At 39.5% G+C, this 17922-nt stretch overlaps 1 protein-coding gene across 1 annotated transcript in view; it reads left to right on the top strand.

Moving 5' to 3' along the window:
• The window catches only part of LOC145784891 (fibrocystin-L-like), a 100597-nt gene extending 82675 nt beyond the window's left edge, over positions 1-17922 (top strand). Inside the window, exons 72-90 of the mRNA XM_082596729.1 lie at positions 1050-1176; positions 1294-1470; positions 1724-1901; positions 2162-2316; positions 4171-4342; positions 4979-5062; positions 5324-5432; positions 5871-5967; positions 6201-6328; positions 7235-7354; positions 7917-7979; positions 9154-9333; positions 11269-11499; positions 12593-12648; positions 13932-14077; positions 15366-15538; positions 16583-16706; positions 17087-17186; positions 17318-17922. Of these exons, the coding sequence (XP_082452855.1) occupies positions 1050-1176; positions 1294-1470; positions 1724-1901; positions 2162-2316; positions 4171-4342; positions 4979-5062; positions 5324-5432; positions 5871-5967; positions 6201-6328; positions 7235-7354; positions 7917-7979; positions 9154-9333; positions 11269-11499; positions 12593-12648; positions 13932-14077; positions 15366-15538; positions 16583-16706; positions 17087-17186; positions 17318-17390 (2493 nt within the window). The 3' untranslated portion in view covers positions 17391-17922. The remainder of the gene's footprint in view (positions 1-1049; positions 1177-1293; positions 1471-1723; positions 1902-2161; positions 2317-4170; positions 4343-4978; positions 5063-5323; positions 5433-5870; positions 5968-6200; positions 6329-7234; positions 7355-7916; positions 7980-9153; positions 9334-11268; positions 11500-12592; positions 12649-13931; positions 14078-15365; positions 15539-16582; positions 16707-17086; positions 17187-17317) is intronic.

The raw sequence follows: 17922 nt of genomic DNA on the forward strand, positions 1-17922 counted from the left end.
CCAGTTGATCTTCAATATTTTCGGGAAGATCAAGTTGTCGACCAATGGTTTTTGACACTTGTGTAGCATATTTATTGGTAGCGTGTTATGGACATGTTTTAACACTACAGCTTTGGGAATTTTGAACTGACGCGATGCTGCATAGGTGAGATGACTGGTCCAAATTACACATTGTCATGCACTGTTAAAAATTACCAACTATGACTTCCACACTTGGTTACAAGTCTTGTAATTGAGCACAACATCTCCTTATAGGTTAAAGATAATACCAACATCATATCAGACTCAAACGTCATGCCAATAACGTCTCAGCACTTAGCAACCAACTCCCCAAAATAACATCAGCATACCCAAAACCACAAATTCCAATCTCCCGTCCACGTTTCTAAACCTAATGAGCTGAGTTTTTCACATCCGGGCTATTATTATTTTTTCTTTCAAGCTGTTCAAAAATACTGACAAAACGATTTTTATTTTTTGAGTTAGGGGACTGGTCCAAATTACACACTGGTCCACGTTACACCACTTTCCCCTACAAATTGATTGATGGTGTTGGAGAAGAACGCTGCGAGTTCCTTGGACAGTTAAAATAACATATTTTGGACCAAATTAAATCGGATATATCCTTAGAAGCTAGAATAGTCAAACAGAAACTTTCCTATTTTGGCCACATCATGAAAAGCACATCACTGGAAAAACACATCATACTTTGTTTGGTCAGCGGAGGAAGACGTCCCAAAACGAGGTGGCTTGACACAGTGACGATTGACATGGATAGGCATGGAAAATCTAAAGGAGGTTGTGAGAAATCGAGAGCTGTGAAGGGAGAATATCAATAAAGTTATCGAACTTCAAAATCGACCGAACAAATTATGAAGATGAATGATTATAACCGATAGACTGGTGAAGGCTCGTCAATTGTTTCTATGTAGTATAAATTGAAGCGTCCAAACTATCAAAGGCTCAATGAGTTGAGCAACAAACTAAGGAGTTTAAAACCCAGCTTGAGGGAATACAGGCGAGTTATTCATCCAATTGTTTATGCACAGGCTGAGTTTGGCTGGGACGATCCTAGCGAGATATCGAGAGGGCTCGGAGATTACCGCATTCCGAAAACCTTGCTCACGGCCACAGATGGAACGCGCATTCCCGTGTCCGATATTGCAGACAAACGAGGTAAAACGTTTTAGTAAAAGCTTTCCTGAATAGAAGTTGATTGAAAAGTATTCGCAGATATGGAGTGAAATGGAGTTCATCGCGGGCTTGTTTGTGACATCACATTGCCAATTGCAGGTATCATCCGCTCTCCCGGATGCACATACAAGGACACGTGGCAGGCTTACGATTGTCATGGTAGCGACGCTTTGAACTACGAGATGCTCGTCATTGAAAGCATGGACGAAGACACGGAGCTGAGACGACTATCGCCTGTTGCACTGCTGGGCAACAGATACATCGACCTCAACAACGGTAGGTTTGCATCGCAGACAGCAAATGTTTACTTGGATAGTCGTTCATGAAAGCTGAAGGGGAGTTGCACTGCTCAGTGCTCATTTGCTGGTTAAAAACCAGGGCGTGATCTAACCTGAATATTTATTGACGGATGGCTGGGCAGTTACCACAAATACTATTCACTACGATCTTTCCCTTTTTAAATTTTCAACTTAAATTTGAACAAATGCAAACTTAAAGTTAGTGATGACGTTTCACTTGAACAACGCAGGACCGCAAGATCACGGCTGGTGCGCAGGCTACACTTGCCAGAAGCGCATCTCAACTTTTTACACCATTGTTGCAAGTGGTAACCACTTTGACATTTTCTTTACTGGATACGCTCCCAAGCATCTTCGATTGCATCTTCTCAACGTTGACAATAGCGTCACCATGCGGGTGGCTATTTGGTAAGCTTCGTAACACGAGAGACACTGTCATAAGCTGTTTCATCAAAATTTGGAAATAGTCATTGGCTTGCTTAAAGAAATGACCACGTTTGGTTTGCATTGGCACTCTTAGAAGTTGCTTGGAAGAGCGCCTGTTTTCCCACTGTCTGTTACAAACAAACCAAAATCATCTGCGTAAATCTCCATCTGTGTCTTATTTGTTCCATGGTCATTAAACGGGTTGTTCTTGGTTGGTTGTTTATTTGTTCTTGTTTTACCAGGTACGCCAGACCAGAGAGACTTGACGTCATCCGCGCTGAATCCGGACTTTACATTCATCCTCAAAATTCGATTTATGACGCAACAAACGATTTCTGGACTCTGCAACCGGCGACTAACTTGAACCAAGGAATGTTTAAGCCCCCGATAGATTCTGGTGAGTTCTTCGCGACATTGCGTGGTATGATAAACTTCTGTTTGTTCAGCAGTCAGAAGCTCGCACATTGTGATATAACAAACCACTCATCGCGATGTTGATACTTCCTCATCCACTCTACATTGGTCTGATAAAGTTCGCAAATTGTTTAACCCTATCTTGATACGAGCTGTTTTCGTACGCGGAAAGCACGTCACGGGCTATCTTAGCCCCATGCTAATTAATCGCTAATAACGGGAGCTATGAAAATCACACAGCCGAAATATTTTACAAGATAATAGCCATGAGTATTGTGCGTATAGAAATTACATTCTTACCCAACAAATTTATTGAAATAAAGTGTTTGAAATGAAAAGACGTCAGAAAGTCGGTTTTTATTCTAGTTTCCCAAAAATAGCTTCAAACTTGAAATTTTTGAATTATAACATAAAGTAATGCTAAACTAAACAAAATATTACTTTTTCTCATAAATTTAAGGCATTTTTGGGCGTTTTTACATTTCAAAGTAATTTCACTAACATTGATATTGCACTTAAATGAAATTATATCAAATATAGTTATTACTATCTATTATAAACCCTTGACAGCCTGTTTCACCTAAAAGGAGGATCATCAGAAGGTCCTTATCAGGCTGTCAAGGGTTTAGATAGTAATAAATATATTTGATTTAATTCGCTCTGCTTTGCTTTTTGCTTGGCATTGAGCACTTTTTGTAATATTAATAGTTTTCATTGTTTACATTAACTACAGTGATGTACGCGCATACAAAAAATATTGACGCCGTCAGCGTAAACGCAAACGTTCGAAAAACCATACGCCGTATGCGTCAACGTAACTTGTAAAAAAAGTTGGCGGCGTCAGCGCATACACTAGCGTAAACTAATTTTGTTTGCTAGGTGCCAAACATTCACGCGGTATAAACCACTCGAAACAAACAAATTTTATTTTGAATTTCCACGAAGAAACACAAGCATCTGAAAGTGTTCATCTGACATTTTGCTGTGTTTTGGTTTCAATATGTCTTTGCCCATTGAAAACATTCCTTCAACTGCAGCGCTGGAAGGTATTGGCGTGTTGTAGCGAAAAAAATATATTAAAAAGTATACGTTGACGCTATGCGCTAAAAAACCGCAAAAACTTTACGGCGTAGCCTCAAGCGCAAACTATCCAAAAAAATGTGGCCGCAAGCGTTAGCGTAAACAAAAAGTCTACGCCGCAAGTCTGCTGCGTAGAATTTAAGGCGTATACGTGCATCTCTGCATATATATATCTAGCATTGCACGAAAATGTCTAGCCACCTGAGACGAAATGCTTATTGTGAAAGGCAAGAAGGTAGAAAAATGACCAGCTTAGGTTTAGAAAATTCGCAAAGAACAAAAACTAAATGTCAAGAAATTTCAAATTTCTAGCATATTTCCTTCTGAGAAATATTTCACTACTAGAGTGGGGCGTCCTCATAAAACCCCGTGTCGCTACAGATAGGGTTAAACTTCTTGAGAAACAGCATTTGTTGGAATGCTTTGCTTTGGTCATTAGGACTTGTTGCTTTGGGGGCTTTGACTGAATATACATCAGAGATTAAAATAGACTTATGAGACAGCGAAATAGTTATGTGCAGAATCTTCACTAAAATTAACATTTAGGATACAAATGTGACATTCAACGAAAAATTATTTTGTTGTCGAACGAAAAAGCTTGTATGGTTAGTGATGTGGCATGAAGACCTTGCCAAAATAATTTTGCAAGGAAAGGATGAATGCCTAAAACAACATTGTAGACATCCAAGATAGGTTTGTAAACGCCATCGATTTATATCGTCTTATGCACTCAACAAATGTTCTTTGCAACAATTAGGTGTGCACGGAGCAAACTACATGGACATGGGAACGAAACTTCTCTACGTGACCCTACGCGGCCCGGAGCCTATCGACATTGTGACGGTACCTGCCGTCTTTCTTGCATTCGGATTTCCCTCGATTTCGGTCGATGATTTCTTTGGAGAAAAACTGGTTTCCAACCTCGCAAAGTAAGTCTTTCCAACATAGGGGCAATCGTTCAATGACCACAGTGCGTGTACGATTTTCTGCTGTGCATTGTGAAGAAATAACTTAGCAAACGAAGGTGTGTGCTCCTTGAACTCTAATAAAGGTACCTAATAACTTTGTGTCTTGACCACGTATGGTTATATTTTGCAAGCACACAGTTCATTATATAAACAAAAAATACTATTAGTAGCCTACTACAAAAAGTGCTCATTGCTAAGCAAAAAGCCTAGCAGAGCAAATTACATCAAATATACAGTAGTTACTACTCTCTAAAACCTCTACTGCCTGTTTTACCCTAAAAGGGGGATCATTAGAAAATACTTATTCAAATAGAATCAGTTCATTTTATAGATTTAAACTACCACAAAAACATATCTATTTTTGGAAGGTAGATACTTCAAGCGTCTTCATGGTTTTGTTTGTCCTGTCAGATCAAATCTTTGCTAAGATTGATAGCCTACGCAGCAGAAGTAGCCAATTGAAGTACATGCACTAGATGTTCGTTTACACTAAAATGTGCTGTTGCGTTAATATCTTTAATAAACAAGCAAACATAAATGAAGGCAGCCATCCTTCGATTGCATTGTTGATAGTGTGTAACGCGTGTGTTTGAGCAGCCTTCTTGGAGTTCCTTCATACAAGATACGGATTGTGGAAGTGGTGCGGGAGACTGATTCTAGAAGACGAAAGCGAGACACCAGGTAAAAGCAAACATATGCTAGCCATCTAGTGATGAAGATGTGTGGTTGGTGCAAACTATTCAAGCAGCACCGTCTAACAAAGCTTCATGATTAGTTTGACTGCGAAAACGGTGAAAGGCGTTTGCATCGAGACGAGTCTGACTCAGAGATGTCATTTAATCTAGCGAATTCACATTTAAGTCACTATGACAACGGTAATTTGACTGTTGTGTCAAAGATACCTGTTAATGCAACTGACCGCTGTTGTTTTTTTATGATTAGCAGTGACACAGTGACGTACACAATCATGTACAGTGACGAGATCCGCAACGCCACAGCAGTAAACGACACAGCTTACAACGCTGCACTGCTCAACGATGGGTCAACAGTCGTAAGTGGCCACATGTGATGTCTCATTTTGTTAGGTGTGTCCACTAATGCCCTTTGGAAGGGAGTGAGCTGTCGCAAGAAATTTTTGCAAGTGAAGCGAAACAACGATTTTGCGAAAATAATTTACTATGGAACCGTCAACTTCATCGCTGCAGAACTTCAGAACAGTGTGTGTTTCTTCCACTGTCAACCAATGGCTTCACACTTTATATATTTTTTCAATCATTTTGGATGTTTATTTTTATTCCAATCATTTTCTAAACATCATCCGGAAAATATCAGCTCTTTTTTGAAGTAATTATTTGTAATTATTATTTGTAATTATATTTGTAATTATTTTGAAGTAATTATTATGAAAAGCTGAGAGTTTAGATTGTTTTTAACTTGCACTTTTTTAAAACATTCCTGTTACAATCGTAACTCTCTGGCGCACTTGCAGATTGTTGTAGCCCACCAAACCGGCAGCTTGTCTTCCATGCTTGGCGCAAACGTTACAACGTTGTCTGTGACGCAAGCTTCGGACAACGGGACGACAGGTAAGGATTAGAATATTTTATCTTTCAGCAGAGCAATTTTGCTTCTTTTGTAGATTAGTTTGCATTACACTATTTACTTTATTGATTTCATGTCGCAAGCCCAGTTTTAATCGCTTAGAATGTTGGCTTGTGGTGCTACGTTGGTCGGCCGTATCATTTGCATGGAGCGGCATTTCTTCTTCTGCTTTCAACACTTTTATCAAATTGAAATCTTGGCTTGTAACTTTCAACAGATCCTACTAACAACACGGATGTCTTTTTCACTATTCCTACGTCTATGGCTATTTCGCCACTTTCTACAACCACAGAAGAATATCTACCCTTTGCGGAACAACCGGTTGTCACACTGCTTGACGAAGAGGTTTGTACCAGCAACATATGGCCCAAAGTGGTAGCAACATATGGCCCAGAGTGGTAGCAACATATGGCTCAGAGTGGTAGCAACATATTGCCTAGAGTGGCAGCAACATATGGCCCAAAGTGGTAGCAACATATGGCCAGAGTGGTAGCAACATATGGCCCAGGGTGGCAGCAACATATGGCCCAAAGTGGTAGCAACATATGGGCCCAGGGTGGCAGCAACATATGGCCCAGAGTGGTAGCAACATATGGCCAGAGTGGTAGCAACATATGGTCAGAGTGGTAGCAACATATTGTCTAGAGTGGTAGCAACATATGGTCCAGAGTGGTAACAACATATGGCCCAGAGTGGTAGCAACATATGGCCAGAGTGGTAGCAACATATGGCCCAAAGTGGTAGCAACATATGGGCCCAGGGTGGCAGCAACATATGGCCCAGAGTGGTAGCAACATATGGCCAGAGTGGTAGCAACATATGGCCCAAAATGGTAGCAACATATGGCCCAGGGTGGCAGCAACATATGGCCCAGAGTTGTAGCAATATATTGCCCAGAGCAGTAGAAACATATGGCCCAGGGTGGCAGCAACATATGGCCCAGAATGGTAGCAACATATTGCCCAGTGTGGTAGCAACATATGGCCAGAGTGGTAGCAACACATTGCCCAGAGTGGTAGTAACATATGGCCCAGAGTGGTAGCAACACATTGCCCAGAGTGGTAGCAACATATGGCCCAAAGTGGTAGCAACATATGGGCCAGAAGGCTGGAAATATATGGCCCAGCCCCAGGGTGGTAGCAACATATGGGCCAGTGTGGTAGCAACATATGGCCCAAAGTGGTAGCAAGATATTCTATACCCCATCATGTGTTCGAAATTGAATCATAGTGTGATGTTTATTTTATACAGGGCAACACTGTCAACACTCTTGATGAAGTTTTCGAAGTCACCGTTTCCTTGGACAAGTCAGGTGCCCAAGCAGACGCAGCGGCCCAGTTGACCGGAACAGCGTCACTCATGTTTTCCAACGTAAGTTTTGTCTCGCGGGATCGTGAGCTCGCTTCAAGAGGGTTAACGACAATCTTTGTTCTAACCAACTTTTGTAGTTTTTTAAATAGTCTTAGTCTCTGAAGTTTTTAAGTTGTTTTGTTCTACAGCCACCATCTTCAAATGATCTTTTTCATGAATTAATATGGATGCCAGTAGGAACAACAGAATTTGTATTCTTATAACTTTTAAAATTTGAATTGTAATATTTACTTCGCTAACATAATATGAGAGTCTCTGTTGTGAAACAGGAGGTTTCACAAACATTGAAGTGTGGTAGTAGTATTAGACTGATGTGACCGATTAACAACCGATTTCATAGTTTAGAAAGTCCTATTATTATTATTTTCAAGTAAAAAGTGAAACAGAATAAGTTTCAAAAGTTTGTTAGAACATGAAATACTTTGCAGGGTTATGATTAAAAAAATACTACAACATAGCCTAAAATGACATTTTCTTAGTGATGAAATGCTTTGATTTGAATTGCGATAATCAAGCAGCTCGCCAGTAACGACAATTAGCTGATCGGTGGTTTGTTTTGCAGGGAGTGGCCCGGTTCAGTGACTTGCTCATCACCCACAGTGGATCCTACAATATCAATTTCCAAGTGAGCGCCATCTTATTGCTAGATTAATGACTGAGTTTGAACGGCTCCAAATTGGTTCAATGTTTTGCTTAATGAAGGTGGCTACATTTGTGGGTGGCTACATTTATGGGTGGCTTTTACATTCATTTGTGAGTGGCTGACTACATTTGTGTGTGGCTACATTTGTGGTTGGTTATATTTTTTGATGGCTGGCTACATTTATGGGTGGTTGGTTACATTTGTGAGTGGCTGGCTACATTTGTGGTTGGTTATATTTTTTGGTGGCTGGCTACATTTGTGTGTGGCTACGTTTGTGTTTGGCTACATTTATGGGTGGTTGGTTACATTTGTGGTTGGTTACATTTGTGAGTGTCCGGCTACATTTGTGGCTGGCTACATTTATGGGTGGTTGGTTACATTTGTGAGTGGCTGGCTATATTTGTGTGTGGCTACATTTGTAGTTGGTTATTTTTGTTGGGTACTGGCTACATTTATTGGTGGTTGGTTACATTTGTGAGTGACTGGCTACATTTGTGGTTGGTTACATTTGTGAAGGGCTGGCTACATTTATGGGTGGTTGGTTACATTTGTGAGTGGCTGGCTACATTTGTGAGTGGCTACATTTGTGGTTGGTTATATTTGCTGGGTGCTGGCTACATTGGTGTGTGGCTACATTTGTGGTTGGTTATATTTGCTGGGTGGTTGGCTACATTGGTGTGTGGCCACATTTGCGAGTTGTTGGTTACATTTCTGAAGGACCGGCTACATTTGTGTGCGACTACATTTGTGGGTGGCTACATTTGTGGGTGGTTGGTTACATTTGTGAGTGTCAGGCTGCATTTGTGGGTGGCTGGTACCAATTTTTATTTTGAAACGTGCAGTTATAACTTGAGGTGATAAAAAGTCGATTTGAAAGAGATGAAATGGCAACAAATAGCATAAAGGAAAACTGATTTGCAAAGCTTCATGTCCCCACTTGATGCAGGTCTGGGTTGTGACCCTCTCACCCATCACCACCAATAAAGCTTCAGATGCAACAATGCCTTTGAAACCCTCTTGCTTCAGCTCGTGATAGCAATTTTAATGCAGTTAGAGGTGTTGGTTGAATCGTTATTATTTTAACATCAAGGAAGCTGAAGGAAATGTCAGGCATTATGTTATCAATTATTATTATAACGATATCATTGCGTCATAGATCTCTCAACCGCTTTCGACATCGGTCACCTCTGCCGTTATCCCGATCGTCGTATCGGCGCGAACTGTTAGTGTCGCTTTCGTGGAAAGCAGCGACTACGTGATGCACGGAGGCGATATTTCCATCACTCTGGAACTGCAGAATTCCAACGGGGAACCTCTGGAGAACATAGGCTACAAGGTTGGTGTGATTAAGCAGAACATTCATCAAGAAAATGCACAAGGGCATCACCATCAGTTAATGCAAGCTCACCGGAAATCACACCAAAGAAAGTGTCAAAAACTTTATTAGACGACACTGTGTCGAATTTTTTTTTTTTAATTCATATCACACCATCAGGCACAAACAAAAAATATTTTTTGATCGCTTAAGTTCAATGCGGTGAAGATCTACATAAGATATCTGGTTGCACGCAGCAAACTACACAATTTAAACTATATCCAAAGTATTAAGCGACCTAATCATAACCAACAATACAATTTGGATTAAATAAAATCCGGGCATTCATGGTGTTCATTTTTGTCAGTGTATTAAATATTGTGACATGGCCAGTGTTTGCTTTTTATGCTTTCGAAATAATCATGGAATAGTAGCCTAATTTTTAAGCAATAATAAATAGATTAGTTCATAAAACTGGAATTGCATAACTATCGAAATAACTGCATTTAACTGAAGACATTAAAACAACCACAAAATGAAGTTATCGGCTGATTTCAATTAAATACGTCATGTAGCCAGTTACACAAGATTTTATATGATTTCCATTTTAGCAATGAATGATTTCTAAACAATTCCTTTATCGTTTACTGGGATATAGAAAAAATTGTGAGCCCCTATTTTCCTGACCTGCCATGATGACGTCACTATATCATTTCCAAAGTAGCATTTCCTTTGCGGGAAATTTTTAGCACCCTGTGCGTGTCATGTAAAGATATTGCAATTGTAATGCAATTGTAGACAAAGTACAATGTCAATTAAAGTTTGAATCTTGCTTGTGTTTTATCAAAGTACGCCCAAGCCAGCTTACAATCGCACGGCTGATGCCAATGCATTTTGCATCGGCTTGAACATGTAACATGTACCATGTTTTTAACCAACAAATTCATATTTTTACATTTAACCCAAAACTTAACAGAATTGCAAAAAGCCTTTCAACGCTGCAAATTCAAAACCTAACTTCTCACGAAACTTAGGTCACGCTTCCTATTTAACAAATGTCACTCACATGAAATTTGGCTCAACACATCTGTATTTCTAGTGCAACATAACTATGTAACCGGTATCGCTTCCCTTGACTCTCACGAGAGCTATTGTTGATAAAAAGGCTTTACCGGTATATTATGAAGTAAGCGAGGAATTGAAAACTGCTCACTCTCAGAGACAGACTTGCAAAGCGAATAGACTGAACAACTTTGAAACGAGAAGGTAAATTTCACAACGGGAGAATGTCGCTTTTCAGACACCCGTTGCAATAAATTAAATTGGTTGGAAATTTCTCAATTCCCCGAATAGCAAAATTGTAACTTTGAACAATAATAAAATATATTTAACATTACATTTTACTTGTTTAGTTTTTGTAGGAAATCATACCCCTAGACTAGACAGAAGCCTAAATTACCCTTTTTGTAGCTAGAGACATAGAGTCTCTCAATAACCAAAAGACAGAAAGCCTAAATTATCCTTTTTATAAACAAAATTACGGCTATCAGATAGCTCAAAATCCTACTCTTGGGACTTAAGATATCAAAAACCCTACATTGGGGGCTAGTCCGGGACTAAAAACCCTACAAACATGTAGAAATGGTTCAAAATTGAAGTAATCCTATATCTTCGTTTATTGCTGTTATTTTGTATTTATCCGTGGTGCAAAGCAACCACCGCTTTATGTTTGTACTCCTGAAGCTTCCTTGTAGTTCTGTGGTTTGGTGTCCACCATGCTGTTGGTGTATTAGACAATGCAGATCACTTGGATTTCCCGTTGTGATTGAACATTTACAAAGCTTTATTTTTTTCAAATAGGCCACCAGATTTTTACTTAAGGGTACTTGAAATTTGTTGCAGCCCTAACTATATAAATTTGCTACAAAATTGAATTTCATGTTCTTCTCAATGCAGGGTCACACATGGAAGGCCAGTGTGTCACTGGACCATCCGTCGATCTACGATCCAGTCCGGGTTGCTTCCACCGCCACCACAAACTTCATATTCAACCCCTCCACTGGAAGGCTAACCACAACCAACTTGCAGCTGTCAAACACAGAGAGCTTCCACAAATACAACTTACAGTTTCGCGTCTACACCGAACCTGGCTTATATGACATCACAACTACCTCGTTGGCTGTCCCGGTAAGTGGGTGCCAGTCATTTCATCCAGGTTCAGACCCTACTACTTGTTGTAAAAGAAGTCCGCAATGTTGAAAGCGTTTGTGAAAAGAACTAGTTAGGGTTAAATTTTATTTTCGAAGACAATAAAATTCCACGTCGTTTAGGTTTAGGGGAAGGCGGGGCAAGTTGAGCAGGTTTTTTTCAAATCTAATTTATTTTATTTCACTAACTTTTTCGAAGACTCAAGTATTGCATTTCAAAAACATGCTAATAAGCCAAGTTTTAAGACAAAAACTGGTTGGTTTTATTTATTATTTTGCACTGTATTCAAGTTTAAGTAACGATTGCACAACTTGCCCCGGATTATTTTTCCGGGGAAAATTGTGCAGCACCATGGGGCAAGCTGTGTAGCACTATGGGGTAAGTTGAGCAACATTAGGGGCAAGTTGAGCAACATATTACGGCCAGCAAAAGTACAGACAATTTAACAAATCAGCTATTTTTACATTCATTCACTATTTCCAGACTTTGAAACTATGTAAAAATGGCTAATAGGCTACAGTATTTGTAACAAAGGTGGTTTACAGGAACAGTTGCACAACTTGCCCTGTCATCAAATGCACAACTTGCCCCATCCACACTTTTTTTAAAGAACAAAAGATTTCAAGAAAAGTAACAAATGTACGAACAAATTTTACCTGCGAAAATACAACTACATCATATGTCTATTAACTGACCCCTACTGCTAAAGTTTGACTAGTTCTACTGTCCATCCAAAAAATCAAAATTTCGTTTGCATCCGAATTTAGATCCTAAGACCTAAACACCGTATATCGTTGATCAAGCCTGACCTGCGCAAAAAACATAACTGCGATTCACGTGCTTCAAAGGCATTAGGCTATAGGTAAAATACAATAATGGCGTTAAAGATTCAATACGCTCTTTATTTCCTTTCAAACGGGGACTTGCACAACTTGCCCCGTCTTCCCCTATTTACTTTTTGATCATAAAAAATCCGCTTGTTTACTTCTGTCCAATATTCAAGTAAGTTGTGTTAGTCGGCCCCGCAAATGGCGCCCCTCACATCAAGTTGGCAATAATTGTTTTGTTTCAGTTTTATTCGCCGGATGACACAATCGCTCTTCCTACCAACGTTCTGGAAAAAATTAGGTAAGTACTGCACCACTTCCACAATGTGTGTTAACTGCGTCTATGAGCCTTATTCAAGTCTAAAATATTTTAACTTAACCCTTTGAAGATTGGGCTCCTGGAGTCTTGTTTGTTTGTTTGTTATCTTTATCCTGCATTGCGGGAAAGCGGACTTGAGCGCTATGCATCGGTGTACGCCTTCCGACGTACACCTGACCCACGCTGCAGCCGACGACAACGTCTGTTTCCGGTTGTCTACTCTACTTATGACTTAAATTTGGTACTACCCATTACTCGAAATCGATCACTGGGTAGAGGCAATTATCGTAAAGTTTCTTTCCCAGAGAAACAACAGCAAGTGCGGGTGGCTGGAGTCGAACATGCAGGCTCTCGACTGCAAGCCCAACGCGCTAACCACTCGGCCACTGCTGCCGAGTCTTGCTCAGTGTTGGGGGGGGGGGGGCTGTCGATTCTTCTTATGCTTTAGGAGTGATATCTCTGTTATTTTATAAGGCACGATTTCAAAATTTGGTATTTACTTTGTAAAATTATTCGCGTTGAGCATATCCGAATTTTAGAAGTGCTCATATACGTTGAAATGTTGAGGTGACTTATGACTTAGGATTATTTTGCGATTAAAGAAATTCTAGCGTGAGTTTACACATTATTTTTTGGTAGAGTAATGAAGAACATGCATTTAGGATTAGTTAGGATTAACGAGTTAGGATTAACGAGGCATGGGCCAAATTAATTACTTTCATCCAGCTGGTGGGAAAATTTTGAACAATATGAAATATTTCAGAGGATGTGCTGAGAAATGCCTTATATCTCTCAATTAATAACCTTTATTCGCTCAAAATTTCAGTTCAATAGAGGTGAATAAAAGTTAGGAAGTCAAGAAATCTCGTAGTTGCAGCCCCATTGGTTTTAGAGATACAACTGTTGATACAAAAAAGTTGAATTGACAGCCCCCCCCCCCCCAACCTTCAAAGAGTTAAAACTTTAGAGTGTTTGGTCAAACCCCGGTTGTAACAAATTTTCCTTTCGAACATTAGTGCATTAAAACATCAAAAGATTCTAAACCATTGAATTTTGCAACATCCAAAATCATCTTTGTGCATATTGCCACTGCAACCGTGATGGGATTCCTGTTGTGAGAACAACACACAAGAGTGCGCCGACATCATGCAGTGCACTTTTGAAAACGTTTTCACCATTTCGAAATAAATCCAAATTATTTATTTTGAAGTCCTGCTTGAATTGGTGCGTTGCATGACTTGGCATTTCAACGTTGTTCATTGCAGCATCGAGGTGGCTGGTGTCCAATACAGAACACGAACCTTCGAGTCGACTGAGATGTTCGAAACGTTCATATACAACTTCCTGGTGACACAAATCATCGATTCATTTGCGCGCATCAGCAATTTGAGGACGAGTACTACAACTGGTGGTGAGAATATCTGTTCTCAAACAACATCATCTGTTGAGAACACTGCATTTTGCATCGTATCGTGTTATCACAGATAAAGTGTCGAAATAAAATTATCTTGATCCATTCATTCAACCTCCTTTGTCTTCTTCTGTAGATGAGTTTCCCGGCACGAGTTATATATTATGACTGCACTGTTTCTAATGACTTTTACTCTTCAAACTCCCCGTGTCCAAATCCGCCTTTACGCAGTGCGCATGTCTTCGTTCTGATGTAGGCGACATCTTTTTTCGTTCCTACTTCCAACTGTTGCAACTTTTTCTTTGTGGTTTTTCCAACCAAGCGTTCGAGCCTCTTCAATCTATTCATTCCGCATCTTGCCAAGTTGTAATTGTCTTCTGGTAATCTTACTCTGTGCTTGCCTCCTAGTTTTGCCATCTTCAAAGACCATCTCATTAGTTTCGTTTCTGCCCCCCTGCATCGTAGGCTATCCTCTGCCTCATCGTAAACTTTTTCATGCCATATGTCATGGCCATTGCCACCGTTGTTTTGAAAATAGACCTTTGCTATGTTTGGCATATATTGGTTTTCGTTGTAGCCTAATGGTCAGAAATTAAAACACACTGAACTGAACTTAAGCATCTTCCCTTAAACTTAATGAGGAAACTTATCAAACACGATATTTCTCCAATGGCTTCAACCTTTAAGTTTTCTATGCATGGTATCTCTCTAGGGATGTTACAGTATTGAACTCAAGTTGGCTACTCGAATACATCGATTTGCCTTCACGTGTTGCATTGATCAATTTATTACAGTACAATACTAGATTGGCAAACTCAGGTATACCGCATAGGGGGAAATCAAACATTTTCTAGTCAAGTAGTTTTCAGTTAATTAAAATTGATTGTTTCTACATCCACTGTGGTTTGAGGGAGACGTATTTTGACCTGTGTGGAGTGAGCTAGACCTAGTACAATAATACGAAGTCTAGCGTTGTAAAAAGAGAGTAAGTTTCTCTCTATGCTGCCCTGTGACAAACTGAACTTGGTTGCATTGAATTCCACCCATCCATCGCTTTTGTGCAGTCTTTGCTAAATCTAAACTTCAAGAACCTATTCTTTGAACTTCTTCTTCCATCTGAAGACGGCAGCATGTTTTCTGTATACCAAAATAAAGTGTGATTAACCCAATGCAATGCAGGCTGATTGGTGACATGATTGCTGAAAGATGAGGGCCTTCATGACATAAGGTTTTCTACTATTTTCATCTGAGCAAACACGTGCAGTCAATTTTGTCCTATGCTTTGCAGGAAACATCAATGTTGAGTTCGATTTGTCGGCTGATACGGCTGGCCAGATCAACATCGCGAAGGAAAATCTGCAGACTGGTCTAGAAGGGGAACTCCCGGCCACCGGCGTAACTGTGGCGAGCCAATCGTGCATCTTTGAAGTCAATAACGTCTGCTACGGGACCACTAGTGAGGTGGGGTGACATGCAGTGGCAACCTTTAAATTTTAACTGACTCATTGAGAACAGACCAAGCTGGCGATGTTGTAAATATTTTACTTCGTTCAAGTACAGAATTTCTTGTCTTCATTTCAATTTAAATTGACTTTCGGAATACAAAATTGTATTTTGTTATGAAATTTTCGAACGTTATTGCTTGGGCTTAAATATTTTCAATACGAAATTTTTTTGCGACAAAATTTGGTTGCATCTTATTCCTTTTCCGACTTAATATTGTTAATAGCATGGGTAGCATTTATGTAGCGCAGCATCCACGATGAAACATGCTTCTTGGCGCTATAGGTTTACACGGCAATGTCAAATATACTGTAACTTAGCCTACTTCATTAATAACATTACACTCATAGCCTACCGACTGGGAAAAAATAAATTTCTTTGTGAACAATTTTCTTCATTTCCTTTCATAGAGAGAAATATCACTTCAAGCAAAAAAAGTTCATGGGTTGCTTTCTTTTGTTACCTTACATTACTTTGATAGTTATTATTGTTAATATTTATTAACTTATCATATATTGTTAAACGAAACTCTGAATATAGGCTACAATTGCAAGACTATGAAGGCAAAATGTTCAAAGCCAATTTTAATGGATTCTTCATTAAGAAACTTAATTTGAAACAAAACCGAAACAAAGAAATTTTAAGTCAAAGTAACTTTGGTTTTGGAATCAAAATATTATTGAAAAGTTTTATTTCAAACACATCTTCGGCTCTAAAATTTTATTGCAGCTTTGAAGCATCTGCTGATGCAAGATTACGCACATAAAATTTTACGGAGCTTTCATATTTCATTGATATTCGTCTGCGTTTCGAAGTCACAAACGAAACAGAATTGTTTATCTAAACGAAAATGAAACCAAGCCTAGACAATTTGTGTCGACGCAAATTTAAGTAGCCTACTTTTGTTTTGAAGAACCTTGTTAGAAAAATTAAACCTACAACTGAAACAACAATCGGGCTCGTAGACGTGACCATCACACAAGATCAACCTTTATATTTCAGACAAACACGTCCTCTCTCGTGCCCACCGATGGAATAGAGGCCTGGGTGTATGTGATCGTTGGAGTGGTGGCAGCCATCTTGCTGGCAGCCGCATTCATTGCTACGTCATGCTTTCTTAAGAGAGGTATGAGTCTTGGATGGCGTCTCAGCAATTGAATAAGAACATTTGACATTCACTGTCAGTTTTACCAAGTTATAACAGATGCGACCAGCTTGGCAGAGTGGTTATCACCTTTGGCTCTAGTGCTGATAGATCTAGGTTCGATTTCAAGTCGGGTCAAACCGAAGACTTAAAAGCGGTAACCAACCGATTGTATTCTTTTTGTATAAAGCAGTGAGGATAAGTCGGGTAAAAATGTAGTTACATCCTTAATCTGATAGGCTATAAAATGTAAAATGAGCGCTGTCGCTAAAAGACCTTAGCAGTTGTAGAGCGACAATACATAAAACTGTAACGTCGTTATTATGACGAATGCAAAATCTAAAGTGGCGTTTTTGTTACAGCACAATCCAACAAAGTGTCAGCAACAGGATGTCTCGATGCGTCGTCTTCCCGAGGGTCAACTCCTCTAGGCGACAGCTTTTACACAGGCTCCACCGCTTTGTAAGTATTTCCTGGCTATCGTGTTTGTGATTGGTTGATTACTGCATAGGTAGTCTACCCCTTTGTTCTATTGTCAAATCAGTGAATTACAAAACTCTTCAACGGTTTTACGAACTATCTTACCATTGCAGAACACCTAGCATGGCTACACCTACCGGGGAGTACTATTCCCCTCGTACTGGTCTGACCCCCGTTCAAACGTGATCATGACCTTTAACTTTTCACCTCCGACCTGACAACTTTGGAACTGAATTATGACCACGAGTATTGCCTTCCTGCACGCCTTCTACGCCCTTAAATGGATGAAAATTCTGAACAATTAAACAAATAAAAATAACTTGTGAATTTTCAATACCACCAGAACGTTGTGATGTAAAATCATGTGTAGATATTTTCGATACTAACCACTTTCGTTCATCACATGCTCGGACAACTGTTGTCCCATTGAAGACGATTGTTCACATGATGTAAGGTCGTAGGCTATGGGTTATGCATGGAATTTTTTATATCTTAGTTTTTAAAAAATATATTTTTGTAGCTTTGTAAAGATACTGCCCGTATGTTTGAGTCACAATTGTGACAGAAGTCGAATTCTTATAATATTGTTAACACTCATTTGATATTTCGGCAACATTATTCCTATACCAATAACATTGATAGCAAATAGATCTTTCTCACTTCACAGAATTTAAAATAACTTTTTCTTCACGACTTTCAATAAAATCTTTACACTGTA

This window comes from Aplidium turbinatum, chromosome 15 (assembly GCF_918807975.1).
Source record: "Aplidium turbinatum chromosome 15, kaAplTurb1.1, whole genome shotgun sequence".
Taxonomy (NCBI): domain Eukaryota; kingdom Metazoa; phylum Chordata; class Ascidiacea; order Aplousobranchia; family Polyclinidae; genus Aplidium; species Aplidium turbinatum.